The 13,318-nt window shown below is 60.6% G+C and overlaps 2 protein-coding genes across 9 annotated transcripts in view; one reads left to right on the top strand and one right to left on the bottom strand.

The window, feature by feature from the left end:
• The window catches only part of CTNND1 (catenin delta 1), a 28,622-nt gene extending 19,746 nt beyond the window's left edge, over window positions 1-8,876 (top strand). For 3 of the 7 annotated variants that reach the window (XM_038138207.1, XM_038138206.1, XM_038138212.1), the window contains 15 exons: window positions 1,648-2,111; window positions 2,204-2,387; window positions 2,643-2,760; window positions 3,069-3,222; window positions 3,607-3,624; window positions 3,871-3,939; window positions 4,597-4,724; window positions 4,843-4,993; window positions 5,231-5,423; window positions 5,514-5,628; window positions 6,155-6,242; window positions 6,580-6,627; window positions 6,753-6,850; window positions 6,997-7,074; window positions 7,256-8,876. In XM_038138207.1, coding sequence (XP_037994135.1) covers window positions 1,648-2,111; window positions 2,204-2,387; window positions 2,643-2,760; window positions 3,069-3,222; window positions 3,607-3,624; window positions 3,871-3,939; window positions 4,597-4,724; window positions 4,843-4,993; window positions 5,231-5,423; window positions 5,514-5,628; window positions 6,155-6,242; window positions 6,580-6,627; window positions 6,753-6,850; window positions 6,997-7,074; window positions 7,256-7,267 — 1,918 coding nt within the window. In that variant the 3' untranslated portion in view covers window positions 7,268-8,876. The remainder of the gene's footprint in view (window positions 1-1,647; window positions 2,112-2,203; window positions 2,388-2,642; window positions 2,761-3,068; window positions 3,223-3,606; window positions 3,625-3,870; window positions 3,940-4,596; window positions 4,725-4,842; window positions 4,994-5,230; window positions 5,424-5,513; window positions 5,629-6,154; window positions 6,243-6,579; window positions 6,628-6,752; window positions 6,851-6,996; window positions 7,075-7,255) is intronic. The other 4 variants (XM_038138208.1, XM_038138210.1, XM_038138211.1 and 1 more) reach the window with 4 other exon arrangements.
• Window positions 8,877-9,047: 171 nt separating this feature from the next.
• Window positions 9,048-12,127, bottom strand: LPXN (leupaxin). 2 transcript variants are annotated; one of them, XM_038138248.1, is made up of 9 exons: window positions 11,914-12,127; window positions 11,054-11,157; window positions 10,888-10,943; window positions 10,575-10,680; window positions 10,351-10,500; window positions 10,098-10,271; window positions 9,947-10,028; window positions 9,627-9,775; window positions 9,048-9,551 (listed from the first exon to the last, which is right to left on the bottom strand). In XM_038138248.1, the coding sequence occupies exons 1-9, from the start codon at window positions 11,924-11,926 to the stop codon at window positions 9,285-9,287; spliced, it is 1,101 nt and encodes a 366-aa protein (XP_037994176.1). In that variant the 5' UTR covers window positions 11,927-12,127; the 3' UTR covers window positions 9,048-9,284. The 2 variants fall into 2 exon arrangements, with proteins under 2 accessions (XP_037994176.1, XP_037994175.1); XM_038138247.1 differs by lacking the exons at window positions 10,888-10,943; window positions 11,054-11,157; window positions 11,914-12,127 and having other exon boundaries at window positions 10,575-10,877.
• Between the last annotated feature and the right edge of the window lie 1,191 nt (window positions 12,128-13,318).

The following is a 13,318-nucleotide window of genomic DNA, read 5'->3' on the forward strand; positions in this document are numbered from 1 at the left end:
AGGGAGCATCTTGGGCAGAAGGGGTTACACCAGTGTGCCCAACCCCTGGCTGCTTGTCCAGACAGAGACTCTGGCTTGTGTACTTTACTTGGGCTGTGTCCCGGGTGGCCTTAGAGACCATGAGCCCTCTCTGTGCTCCTGCTCCTCCATGTCCTGGAGGAAGGGGGTTACAGGAGTCAAATGCAGGAACTGCAGCCAGGTGGGAGACTGGGGTTTGTGGGTCACGTAGAGGGAGAAGGTCAGTTCTGTTGGAGTTGCAGGAATGGCTCAGGGTATGAAAGATGGGTTGGTGGGCCCCTAAGCCAGCTCTCCCTCTCCCCAGGCAGAGTGATAAAGATCACAGCAATCTGTGGAATCCATGTGCTGTTGAACTTGGCTTGTCCCCCGCCTTCTCAGTTACTGTCCACACTGGCTGCCCAGCTCACAGGAACGGGAACGGGGAGAGCAGCGTCCCCCACCTCAGAGATGTTTGTCTTGAGCAGGAGCCTGGCTGTTAACGACTTCCTTCGGGGAGGCAGCTCGCCAGGCACGCGGAGCCGAAGGATGCTGTGCGTGCTGGCTGCCACCGGCTGCGGAGAGCTCCGGCCCCTGCTCTGGGGCTCTTGTCAGAGCTCCCTCGCTGCAGGGAAGGGGGTCTTTCCCTCACAGGGGGCCGGGAGCTCCCTTTTGGGGAGAGCGAGTCTTGGCACAGGTGTGGGATCAGCTGCCAGCTGTGTTGGAAAGTGTCGGTGGCTGTGTCTCGCTCCAGCCTCGTGCTGCTGCTCCTCAGCACCTCTGAGCAGCCAGGCATGGGTCATGTCCCCACTGGGACCTGCTGGCAGCCAGCCTGGTGGCCTGCTGCCACACCACGGCTGTGCCACAGTGCCCGAGATTGTGTGACTGTGGCAGTGACTCTAAAGCTGGTGCCTTGGGCAAGTCCTGTACCAGAGGCTGTAGGAAGGGAAGTGATGGCAGCAGCAGGACCTTGCCACCATCCTTGTCAGGATACTCGGGGGCAGGAGCTGCCTGTGCCTGATCCAGGAGCTCTGGAGGTGGATGAGCAGCCCCTGGGGCAGGTGTGAGCTGGAGTGGAGGTACAAGCCTCTCCTTGGGTCTTGCTTGAATGTCCTCAGTGCCCTGGCACAGAAGGGATTACCGAGCTGTCCTCTTCCATCCCTTTCTGCTGGAAATCTACTGGATTCCTCTGCCTGGGTGGGGGAAGGATTATAGTGCCAGTGACTGCAAAAATGGGAGAATCTGGGATTTGAGAGGTGTGTGTTCTGGGGGTGGGAATTGTTACTTTGGCATGCAGGGCAGTAGTTACACTTTAAACTTCTATGTGCTTGTTTGGGCTCATTCCCAGTGCTGCCAGTCCATGGATGAGCTCTTCCTGGCCAGGGCAGGGGTCTGGGACCATGGCTCTGCCCTGGGAGCCACGAGGTGGATCCCTGGAGCCTGTGTGGCTCTTGGTGCCCAACTTGGCCTGTCCCCAGGGTAGCAGCACACCTTGCCTGTGGGGCTGGCTTTTGTCTGTGCCTCAGCGCTGGCTCCTGCCTCTGCAGGGGTCAGAGACCAAGAGCCAGCTTCGTCCCTTCTGCTGGGCTGGAAGGGGCACTGCCTCCCCCAGGTCCAGGATGGTGCTGAGACCCCCTCTGCCCTCTCTCCTAGGAGTTATGAAGACATGCTGGTGGATGAAGTGGCCCCCGACCGGTACTACTGGGCCCCGCTGGCCCAGCACGAGCGGGGCAGCCTGGCCAGCCTGGACAGCCTGCGGAAAGGCGGCCCGGCCCCGGGGAACTGGCGCCAGCCGGAGCTGCCGGAGGTCATAGCCATGCTGAGCTTCCGGCTGGACGCCGTCAAGTCCAACGCAGCCGCCTACCTGCAGCACCTGTGCTACCGCAACGACAAGGTGAAGACGGAGGTGCGCCGGCTGAAGGGTATCCCCGTGCTCGTGGGGCTGCTGGATCACCCCAAGAAGGAGGTGCACTACGGCGCCTGTGGAGCTCTCAAGAACATCTCCTTCGGCAAGGACCAGGATAACAAGATCGCCATCAAGAACTGCGACGGGGTGCCCGCGCTGGTGCGCCTGCTGCGCAAGGCCCACGACATGGACCTCACCGAGGTCATCACAGGTACTGCCTCCAGGGAGGGCAGGACAGGCTGGCCCCTGGGGTGGGGTCTGTGTCAGGGGCCAAGAGCTCACCTTCCGCTTGTGGCCTTGCAGGGACGCTGTGGAACCTGTCCTCGCACGACTCCATCAAGATGGCCATCGTGGATCACGCGCTACATGCCCTGACTGATGAGGTGGTCATTCCCCGCTCCGGCTGGGAGCGGGAGCCCAACGAGGATTCCAAACCCCGCCATATAGAGTGGGAGTCGGTGCTCACCAACACTGCTGGCTGCCTTAGGTATGGATCTAGCAAAGCACTGGCCTGGGTTTGGGCTGCCGCACTCTTTCTGGGCTGTTCCTGGCACTTCCAGAGGACTGGAGCAGCTGCTCTCATAAGACAGCTGCTGGTGGTGCAGGCCTTGAGTTAGGAGGCATGTACCCTCAGTGAGGGGAGCTACAGGAGCTGTTTTCTCTCTTGAGCTGCGTGGGATGTGGGCTGTCCCTCGCCTGTCCTCAGCTGTCTCTCCCATGAGGGTTCTCTCCTGCCTGCCAGGAATGTGAGCTCGGAGCGGAGCGAGGCCCGTCGGAAGCTGCGGGAATGTGACGGGTTGGTGGACGCCCTGATCTACATCGTGCAGTCCGAGATCGGCCAGAAGGACTTGGACAGCAAGGTACCACAACGGGACTGGTGTTGGGAAGGGGAGAGCCTGCGTGGGGTGCACCTGGCACTCTGGGACCAGGAGGTGTCTGGCACTCAGCCTGCGGTTTGGGTTGGAATGTTGGCCCTCCAACAGGGGCCCGATTGTGTCACGCATCCCCGCACCGCTGTCACCTGACTCGGGGCTTCCTGATCAGCCTGGATAAGGTCTTGGCCTGAATTTTCCTTGAGCTTTAAGCTGAAGGCTGGGCCAGGCCCTCGCTCACAGACCTGGAGTGCTGCTCCCTGTCTCTGAGTCAGACACTTTGGTTCTCTCCCCAGCTGGTGGAGAACTGTGTGTGCCTGCTGAGGAACCTGTCCTACCAAGTCCACCGTGAGATCCCCCACGCCGAGCGCTACCAGGAGACGCCCCTTGTCCCTGCCAACAACGCCGGGCCCCACAATGCCAGCTGCTTCGGGGCCAAGAAGGGCAAAGGTTCGTGTGCCAGCAGCAGGGAATGGAGGGAGGGGAACAGAGACATGTGTTGAGGGTGGTCTGGGGTCTTTGTGCTCCTGCTCGGGCATCTGTTGTGAAGCCTGAAAGGCAGCTTTCTCTGGAGGCGCAGTGGTCCCTGCTTCCCTGGCTCTGGGAGCTGTTGCTTGGCTTGCCCAAAGCATTTGTCACAAGCTGTGGTGGGTGTCTGTGGTGGCGGGATGGTGACGGGTACACGTCCACTAATTCCACGCCTTCCCTTTTCTCCTGTGTTGCCCCTTCCCCTTCCCTTTGCTTTCTTGCCAAATGATCTGCCCCATGACGCTGTCGGCACTTCTCTCCTCCTGCCTCCCCTCTCTCCTGTCCTTCTCTCCGCCTCACCAATAGACGAGTGGTTCTCCAGAGGTGAGTGCGCTCTTGGTTTTACTTTTTCCATGGTTTAATTGGGTGCTTTCTCCAGCTCTCTTTACCCCACTCCCCAGCTGGGCACATTCTGCCTGCAGTGTGGCTAATGCCCCCAGTGTCCCCTCCTGCGACACGCTGGTCGCTTGGCTTCAGCTCGCCTCTGGGCTTGTTCCTGCAAATGGCAAAGAGCTGTTGGGCCAAGGTGGGTGGGGAGGAGTCTCACGCCTCTTCACTTGCCCTTTGAAGGTAAAAAGCTCCCAGAAGACCCTGGTGCCGACACAGTGGATTTCCCCAAAAGAACAACTCCAGCCAAAGGTACGCTCCTTGAGTGATTGTGCAGGACCTGGGTGTCATGGCAGCTTTTGCTACAACAGCCTGGGAGATGAGCGAGTGAGAGGAGCTGTTTCCCATTGAAGTGAGCCTCTCCAATGGGCAGAAGTTGCATTTGGAACAGGAATGCCCAAGGCCCTGTTAAAACATGAACTCTGCCAGTACTTGTGCAGATCGTGTGCATGGATGAGGTCAGCGCTGCCTCAGGACAGGCTTCAGAGGGAAATACTGCCCCAGGGGCTGAGGGACAGCACAGTGACACAGCCCTCTGTGGTGGTCTCAGACTTGTCAGCACAGTTGCCCTCTTGCCTGCTCTTCACTCCTGGGCATGAAGAACAGGCATGAGTTAAAGCTAAAATCTCTGTCTGAAATTGTTCCCCAGCCATGAGCATGAGGAAGGGTCATTCCCAGAAGCCTCTGGGGACAAGTGTCTCACTGCATGTGAATCACAGCCCCTGACCAAGCAGTGGCTGAGGTTTCTGGTACCTTGGGGCAGCCTGACCCTTTCTGTGCCAAGGATTTCACCCCCTGGGAACCTGGGTAGAAGCTTCCAGCTTTGTGTGTCCAGCAGTGCCCCTCTGGATTAGGCCGACACTAGCAGATCCCTTGGATAAACCTTTCCTACCCATGTCCTCCTGGCAGGCTACGAGCTCCTCTTCCAGCCAGAAGTGGTGCGGATATACATCTCCCTCCTGAAGGAAAGCAAGACTCCAGCCATCCTGGAGGCTTCAGCAGGAGCCATCCAGAACCTGTGTGCTGGCAGCTGGACGGTGAGTGCCCACGGAGCTGGCAGTGGGACAGGGAAGGGGAGCCGGGAACACCGCCTGTGGGGGCTGGCAGCGGTGTCCCCAGCCCCAGGTGACGCGGTGGCCCCGTGCTTCCCCGCAGTATGGCCGGTACATCCGCTCAGCCCTGCGCCAGGAGAAGGGGCTCTCCGCCATCGCCGACCTCCTGCCCCACGACAGCGAGCGCGTGGTGAAAGCGGCGTCCGGGGCCCTGCGCAACCTGGCCGTGGACCTGCGCAACAAGGAGCTCATCGGTGAGCACAGCACGCTCCCTGTATCCATGCAGGCTAGGCAGGAGCTTCCTCCTTCTCCTCTGGGCTCCTGGGGAAGAGTGTGGGCACAGCACCAGCCCGGCCTCTGTCTGCTGCCCTCACCCAGAGCAGGGAGCGCTGAGCTCCGCAGAGGGGGACAGCAAAACGGGTCACCTGTCAGTGGTTTTCCCTTCAGTCCTGTTCCCTGCTTGCTCACGCCCAGCTCTTTATCCTTCCCAGGCAAACATGCCATTCCCAACCTAGTGAAGAACCTGCCTGGAGGCCAGCAGACCCCTGCCAAAAACCTCTCTGAGGACACAGTGGTGTCAATCCTCAACACCATCAATGAAGTGATTGTGGACAACCTTGAGGCGGCCAAAAGGCTCCGGGAAACACAGGGGATCGAGAAGCTTGTGCTGATCAACAAATCTGGGTAAGTTCTGCTCAAAGGATGGTTACAGGAGCGGAGAGGGGCTTCACTTTCTCCAGGTTTCCAAACATCTCTTCCTTCACCTCTTTCTAGGAACCGCTCAGAGAGAGAAGTCCGGGCAGCCGCCCTCGTCTTGCAGACAGTCTGGGGCTATAAGGAGCTGCGGAAGCCCCTTGAGAAGGAAGGCTGGAAGAAGTCAGATTTCCAGGTGTGGGGATGCCCTGTGGTGGCCAGGGCGGTAGGTGGGATCCTGCAGCAGGGAGAAGGGTGTTCCTGGAGCTTGGCAATACTGGCCTGTGGCTCTTCACCTTGCTGGTGGCACTGGGCGCCCACGGAGGTGTCCCTGTGCTGGTTTTCAGCAATGGCCAGCAGGAGGTCTCTGCTAGGAACACTCTGTAAAGTGTCATGCCCTGTGTCCCACATGAGCGTGAGGCAGGAATTTTGTCACTCTTAAGTGCTGTTGTGGCAGTCTTGAAGAACAGGATTCTCCCAGGCTCAGTTTCCTTCCCAAAAGCAGGGACTGCCCTTGCTGGTGGAGAGCCCCAGTCCAGGCAGGCCCCCCCACTCTGATGGGGGTGCAGTGGGGGTTCAGCACCTTCTGCTTACTTTGGGCCCCTTACTCGAGGGTTGTGGGAGGGTTCCTGGGTTTGTGCTGGTGCTGGAGGGCTGGAATGTGCTGATGAAGAAGGAACCTCTGGGCCCAGGATCTGAGTGGTGACTGTCTGTGGCTGTAGGTGAACCTGAGCAACGCCTCTCGGACCCAGGGAGGCAACTCCTTTGATGACAGCACCTTGCCTCTCATCGACAGGAACCAAAAAACAGGTACGTGCTTGCTTTCAGCACCTGTGCCTGCCATCATCCCTCTGCCTCATGGGTACTCGGGGCAGCTGGCGTTTGTCCTCTCCCTCGCTCTCCAGCTTTGGCTTCCCTGGCAGCCTCAGTTGCTCACACAAGGCCATTAGTATGGGCCTTGGGTGGCTTTTGTGGCCGTCAATTTGGGCCTCAGATGGCTTCTTGGAGCTGGCACTGTAGGTCCTGTGGTGTCCTTGGGTCACAGAGCTGCAGCTGGGCCTGGGCTCCTCCAGCTGGGGCAGGGAGCAGTTCCTCTGCAGCTCCTGGCTGCAGGAACTGCTCCTGATGTGCTCTCCTGTGCTTGTAGACAAGAAATCCTCCCGGGAGGAGATCCAGATGAGCAACATGGGACCAGGTAGGAGAGGGGACTCCCTGTGTGGGTATGTGGGGAGCAGGGCAGAGTGCACATCTCCTGTGGGGGTGGTGCAGCCCCCCCATGGGGGTGACACGACTGACTGACTGTCCCCTCTCCTGCTCCAGACAACTATTCCACACTCAACGAGAGGGACCACAGCAGGACGCTGGACCGATCCGGTGACCTCGGAGACATGGATCCGGTGAAGGCAGCGCCGTTGATGGTGAGCAGCTCTCTTTAACTCGGGAACAGTGGGAGGGGTGCAGGAAATGCCACATCACTGTCCTGTCTGGCAGAGGAGAGGAGAGCTGGGCTCCCACAACTAACACCCCCCATGCCATGGCCCCTACTAACCGCATGTGTCTGCAGCAGGAGGAGGGGCAGGAGTCGCAGCCTGAGGTAGAGCAGGAGGAGGAGGAAGATGTTGCTGTGCCCTCCCCCATGTCGGTATGTCCCACGGCGTCCTGCCCAATCTGACAGTGGTGACAGATCCTGCTGTGCTCTTAGGGGTGCTTGGCCAGCCAAATCCTGCTCCAATCACTGCTGCTGCAATCACTGGTGCTGTGATCCTGCCTCCGCCCTCACTCCCGCTCCCACCTTTAACACTTGTCCCTCTCTCTCTCCGCAGCAGAAGATCTAGCTGGCCTTCCTGCCTCTGCTCCATTTGGTTGATAATATATTATATATATAAATATATAACTCTTCATGGTGGAATGGACCGACTTTTACCTTGTCTTATTGTTGGAATTTTGCTGGACTCTCTGTGCCAACCATCCAGCCAAACGCCTGGGCCGGGTCCCCAGGGTAGCCCGGGCCACTCAGTCTCCTCCGGGCCACTGCACCTCCCTGTTCTGGGACACCACCACTGAGAACTCCTCCTCCTCCCGTCCTCCACCACCTCCTTCCTCCCGAGAGTAAAACCTTCCTGCCTGACTCTGCCGGATCAGCCGGCGTGGATGCTGCACAAGGACTCGGATCTCTGCCTTGACCAGGAGCTGCCTTCTCTCCCACGCCTTCCCCCTGCTCCGAGGTGTCTTGCAGGGACAGGGACTGGGACCTCACTCGCCGCCGCCTTGTTTTTGGTTTGGTTTTGTTGCCTATAGGATATATTTTTTCGTGTGGGATCACTCTTCAACCAGCGCCATGGGGACAGGGGCTGGAGGCACGGGGGCCAGGGGAAGGAAAACCAGCAATAATGTCTCTTGCTTTGCTCTAGATGAGGCTTTGGGGGCATGGGAAGGGAGATCCAGCTCTGGATCCTGCAGAGGGGTCTGGATGGGGCCCTGGCTCCCACCCAGTGCCTGCGTGAGGAAGATCCTTCTGTGAGGAAGGAGGTCGGTGCTGGGGCATGGGCCAGGGTCCCCATGGAGGGAGGAGATGGGGCAGGGTTTTGGGGAGAGCAGGCGGCTCGGGGCTCACTGTGCCGGGCGCCTGGAGCCGGGATCCCGCAGCGCTGCCCCGCTGACTTTATCTTGACACGTGCCTTTCTTTTGCCACTGTGAAATAGCTCTTTGAATCGTACTGTCCAGCTGCTTCCCTGGGAAAGGGGAGTTTCCTGGCCTTCCGGCAGGGCTGAGCTCTTCCCTTCCCTGCTGGGAGCCTTACCTGTCTGCAGTGGGGCTGGGAGCCTGTTTTGGGAGGAGCCCAACCCCCCTGCCCTCGCTGAGAGGGTGCGGGGTGCTCATCTGCATCCCGGCCTGGGCTGCCACGGGAGTTGGGATGTGCTCCTCCTCCTCCTCCTCTGGCTGTGGTGCTGGGGCACATCCATGTGCTGTGATCTTTTGGGGGGCCCTGGGGCTCCCTGTGCAACTGGAAGCCTCTGTAGGAGGCTGCAAACTGGAGCAGGAGCCCTCCCAGCCCGGGGCTCCCCCCAGGGTGGGCTCTCGGGGCACGGGGATGTGGCAGGGGCAGGGCTGGTGCCTTGCTCCTGCCCCAGTTCCCCCCAGCTCCGGCTGGGCCTGCCCTGCTTCCAGCCTCACCTCAGCTCAGTTGGGTTTTGTTCTGGGGTCTAACTCTTCTCTTTTCCTTTAAATATGTAAAACACTAATTCCTTTTTTAATTTTTAATTCCAAATGAACCAAAAAAACAGCGTTCCCCCTTCTCTCCTCCTTGGCCCTGGTGGGGAGGCGGGCCAAGGAGGTGGGGAGGGGAAAGCGCCAAGCCGTTCCTTGTCTGATTCCTGTGCACACTCTTGTAACGCTTTTAAAACAAAATGATTTTTTTATATAAATAAAGTTTTTAAAGTGTGATGTGTGCCTGCCCCTTTGGTGTTTCTGGCTTTGCTGCTGGACCCAGCTGCTTTTTCCAGGAGTGGTCTCCATGGCCCCCAGAGGTGTCACCTTGTCACAAACCGTGTGGTATTTCCCAGCCCTCCTGCCTGGCCTTGCCCCCTTGTCCCCAAAGCCACCAGTAGACAGAGAGAAGGCAGGAGCGGGTATTTTATTGCTTCAGGTCCAAGGAGCAATGCCAGGGATGTCTTGCAGGGAGTGGGGGCAAGGAACGATGCCTGGCTTGGCAGACACAAGGCTGGGGACAGTCGGCTGAGCAGGACCAGGTGTGTTGATGGGTGGGATATGAGGTGCGCTTGGGTCAGCAGGGACAGTGCCAGGCACGCTGATGCTGGGGACATCCAGGCATGTCTGCTGGGCAGCTGGGGCTCACAAAAAGAGCTTGTCGTGGCAGGGCTGGCAGTACATCTTGTCGTCGCGCTCGCGGAAGGTGCCCTTGTGCAGCCGGCCCAGGCAGTAGGTGCAGATGAAGTGCTCGGGGTGGTACCTGCGCCCCGCAGCTGTGATGCAGCGCCCGGTGACGGGGCGGCCGCAGCTGTGGCAGATGGTGCCCTGCCGCTGGTGGAAGTGCTGCTCGCAGTAGGGCCTCCCGTCCAGCTCGAAGAAGGACCCGCCGGTGAAGCCGGTCAGGCAGTCCTGGAAGAAGGAGAAGGGAAAGCTGGCGTGGCCCTGGGAACACCCCCTTACGTGCATCCCCGCCGTCCCACTCACCGTGCACACGAAGCACTCGGCGTGCCAGACACCCTGCAGGGCCGACAGGTAGTTGTCCGTGACGGGGCGCTCACAGCCCTGGCATTTGGGGGCGAACAGGGCCAGGAAGTCCTGGCGGCAGTACGGCTTCCCATTGCGCTCCAGGAACCCTGCGGGGAGGGGATTGGCATGGGCACCCACCTGGGGACATGGACATGGTGCTACCCAGGATAGGAGGCGAGGGAGAGAGCGTGGGGAGCTGTCGCATGGGGCGATACGTGCAAGAGCAGGGGATCCCTGGGATAGGGGCAGGACCCCCGCACCCGTTCCTTGGGACATACCGTCATCTCCAAACACCTTCCCGCAGTGGGCACAGAAGAAGTGCTCGGGGTGCCAGGTCTGCTCCAGGGCCGTGAGGACTTTCTGCAGGAAAAGCCGCGGTGAGGGGCCCGGTGGTGGCGGGCGAGCCCGGGGGGTGGGTCACTGGCTCACCTCGCGGATGGGGCCGGCGCAGTAGGCGCAGCGCGGGGAGAAGGCCTGGTGATAATCCTCCTCGCAGAACGCCCGCCCGCCCTGCTCGAAGAAGGGCCCCTTGTCCAGCTCCTGCCCGCAGCGGGCACAGGTGAAGTGCTCGGGGTGCCAGGTTTTGCCCAGGGCTGTGAGCATCTGCGAGGAGGAGGCACGGAGGCTGTGAGGGCAGCTCCGGGGCATGCCCAGGGCTGCCAGGCTGGCACCAGGGGCTCACCTTGCCGGCGATGGGCTTGCGGCAGGCGGCGCAGACGCCGGCGGGCGCGGCCGCGATGCCCAGCTCCTGCAGGTCCCGCGTGAGGCTGTCCAGCATGTTGTCCAGCAAGGACTCCGTGGGCACCGCGGCGCCCTGCCCTGCAGCTGCCAGCTGCCGGTAAGGAGGATGGTGAGGTCTGGGTGAGGGCCAACCCCCCAGGCTGGCGCCCCAGGGCCAAGGCTCACCTTGCTCTGCGTGTGGCCCAGGTCGGCCAGGAGCTCGTCCAGCTGCCGGGCGGCCTCCGTGTGTGGGGGTGAAGGGGGCAGCGGCTTTGGGACTGGCACAGGGGTGCTGGACATGGCAGAGAGGGGAGATGCCATGGTGTCCACCCCAAGGCCAGGACCAAGACCCCCTCCACCCCTGCCAACACAGCTACTTTCCCACAGGCCACCACAGGGAACACTGCAGGTATTCAGGATATAATCTGTCCCGGGTAACCCTGGATGGCAGATCCCAGCAAGGAACAAACAGCCCCCCATGGCTTTGCCCTGTTTTTACCTGTACAGTGAATCCAAACTTTCTCCTGGAGGCTGAGCTCGAGGTGGCAGCGGCACCTGAAAGGACAAGCCCTTGTGCAGAGCCCTCAGGGTGCTCCCCGGCAGCTTCCCCTGCCCAGCTCCACCACCCCATCACGAGCTGAGGGGTCTCTGTGCCCAGGCATTACCTTCAGGGTGCCATGCTGGGCATCCTGGCAGGAGCTTGGTCCCTGCACTGCACGGTCCTTGGAGGCCAGGCAGGAGCTCTGCTCCAGTTCTTCCAGCAAAGCATCTACAGAGAGACGCCTGGATCAGGCCCCACAGCCACCAGCTGCCCACCCTGCAGTCTTGTACCACTCCCAAAATCTCAGGAGCAAAAGAAGAGTCACAGCAGGTCCTGCTGGCCAGCCGCCAGCCCGAGGGGCCCTGAGCACCCTCCCTGAAGCCCCCATCCCAGTGCAGGATGTGCCCAACTTCCCAAAAAGTGTGAGTGGGGCAAAGAGTCCTGCCTTCCCACACCATCCCTGGCCAGCAAAGAAACCTCTGCCAGTCCTCAGCTCGACCCAGCATCAACCCTGGCAGGGAAACGCTCACCCTGGGCCCATCCTGCGTGTCCAGAGCACCACTTCCCCCAAGGTGGGCCGAGCACTTTCCCTTCCCTCTTTCTCCTCTCGGCCTTGGCTGTGCCTCACACTGGGAAGCAGGGGGTGCCCCCAGCAGTGTGGCTGATTCCCTGACCCCAGCTCCCCACCCCAGGCCAGGGATGACTCCCGGCTCCCGCTGGGTGCAGCCAAGGTTGTGGCGCTGCCTCAGTCCATTTCCTGCTCTCAAGCTCGCTCTGTTTTTGGCCAAGTGCTCGCTCAACCATCGTTCCCTGTTCCCTTGGGGTGGGGGAGGCACAGGAGGGAGCAGGGCTCCAAGGCTGCCCCTCGGCGGCATCTCCTCCCGGTCCTGAGGAGCAGGAAGGAAGAGGCTCCCCGGAGTTGCCAAAAATGTGACCCCAAGCCAGGCCTGGCTTTAGGATCAGCTCTGGAGAGGCTCAACTCACCCAAATCCTCCATCCTGCCTCGGCGCGGGGTCCCAGGGCAGGGGCAGCGCCCTGAGGTGCTGAGATGGCAGCAGAGGCTGCGCCGGCCCTGTTCCGGTGTCGCCTCCACCCCCCCACCGGGGTTTGTCACCCAGGGCTTCCTTTGTGGGCTGCGTGCCTCACACCACGTGTGACGGGCACAGCTGGGACACAGGGAGCCACAATCAGCCCAGGCTGGGGCTGCAGAGGGAGAAACTGGCCAAAGGGCTGCCCAAGGAGCTCCAGAAGCCAAGACGTGGATGTCCTGCTGACCCAGGCCCTGTCCAGAAGCCACTGGCCATGTTTGACAAGGGATGGCATCCCTGTGCTGGGTGGAAATGGGTTTGTGGCAGCATGACGGAGCAGTGCTGTCACATTCCAGCAGAACCTTGCCTTTAGGGGATGCTGCTGGAGCCTCATAATTGATTTCCAGGTAACAGCAAATCCCTTTTTGGCAGAGAAATCTCCTGGCACTGCTGGGAGCAGGCAGTGGATGTGGAAACAGCTCCAAGGGGCTGGGGGAACGTTAATGCCAGAGGTGGGTGCACATGGCTTGGTGAGTCCTTTGGGCTCTTGTTTGCTGTTTGGAGGAGGCAGCGCCTGGTAGGTCACCAGCAGCATCTCTGTCACCTTGGCCACCAGCCCTGAGAAAGCATCACCAGGTCCTGGCTTGGCTCCTCTTTAGTCCAGCCAGAAAAACCTCGGGGGCAAAGGCTAAGAGGCACAGACTCCATCCCCTCTGCAGGGAGGCACCAGCACCCACACGGGTCTGGCTGGCCCTGCCTTGGCCCCGCTCCTGGGCACTGCTGGGCCCCCTCGGCTGGGACGGGCTGGAGCTGAGCCCCTCGAGCTGCCACCTCGCTTCATTCCTGACTCCATTTTATCGCCTGCTCACAGCAGGGCCGTCCAGCCCAGCCCCGCCTCAGGAAAAGGCCCCGGGGCCACCAACCCCTGTGTCCGGGCTGTGTTTGGGCCAGGAATGCTGAGAGCCACCCAAAGCCCAGAGGAGGCACTGCTGCTGTCGCTGCTGGGGCTGCTTGGCGGTGGGATCCTGGCGTCAGGCGCTCCCCTTTCTGCACTCAACAGAACCTTCCCGCCTGCGGAAAGTTTTGGGCTATTTTTAGCTTTCTCGGTGACTTAGTGATGTGTGAGCCCGAGTGCACACGAGCATCCGGAGCTGGAATATCTTAAAACTGGTCCTTACAGAGCCCAGAGGCCAAAGGCTGAGCTGTGCCCTGCCCTGAGCTCTGCTCCCCTGCTCCAACAGGAATTAAGTGACCCCAGCCTGGCCTGCAGAGGGGAAATCAGTCATGACAATGGCAGGGACAGGTCGGCACGGGGCTAACAAAAAGCAGGGACAGGAGGAATCCCTGTGCAAGGATCCTGA

Source organism: Motacilla alba, chromosome 5, assembly GCF_015832195.1.
Source record: "Motacilla alba alba isolate MOTALB_02 chromosome 5, Motacilla_alba_V1.0_pri, whole genome shotgun sequence".
Lineage (NCBI taxonomy): Eukaryota > Metazoa > Chordata > Aves > Passeriformes > Motacillidae > Motacilla > Motacilla alba.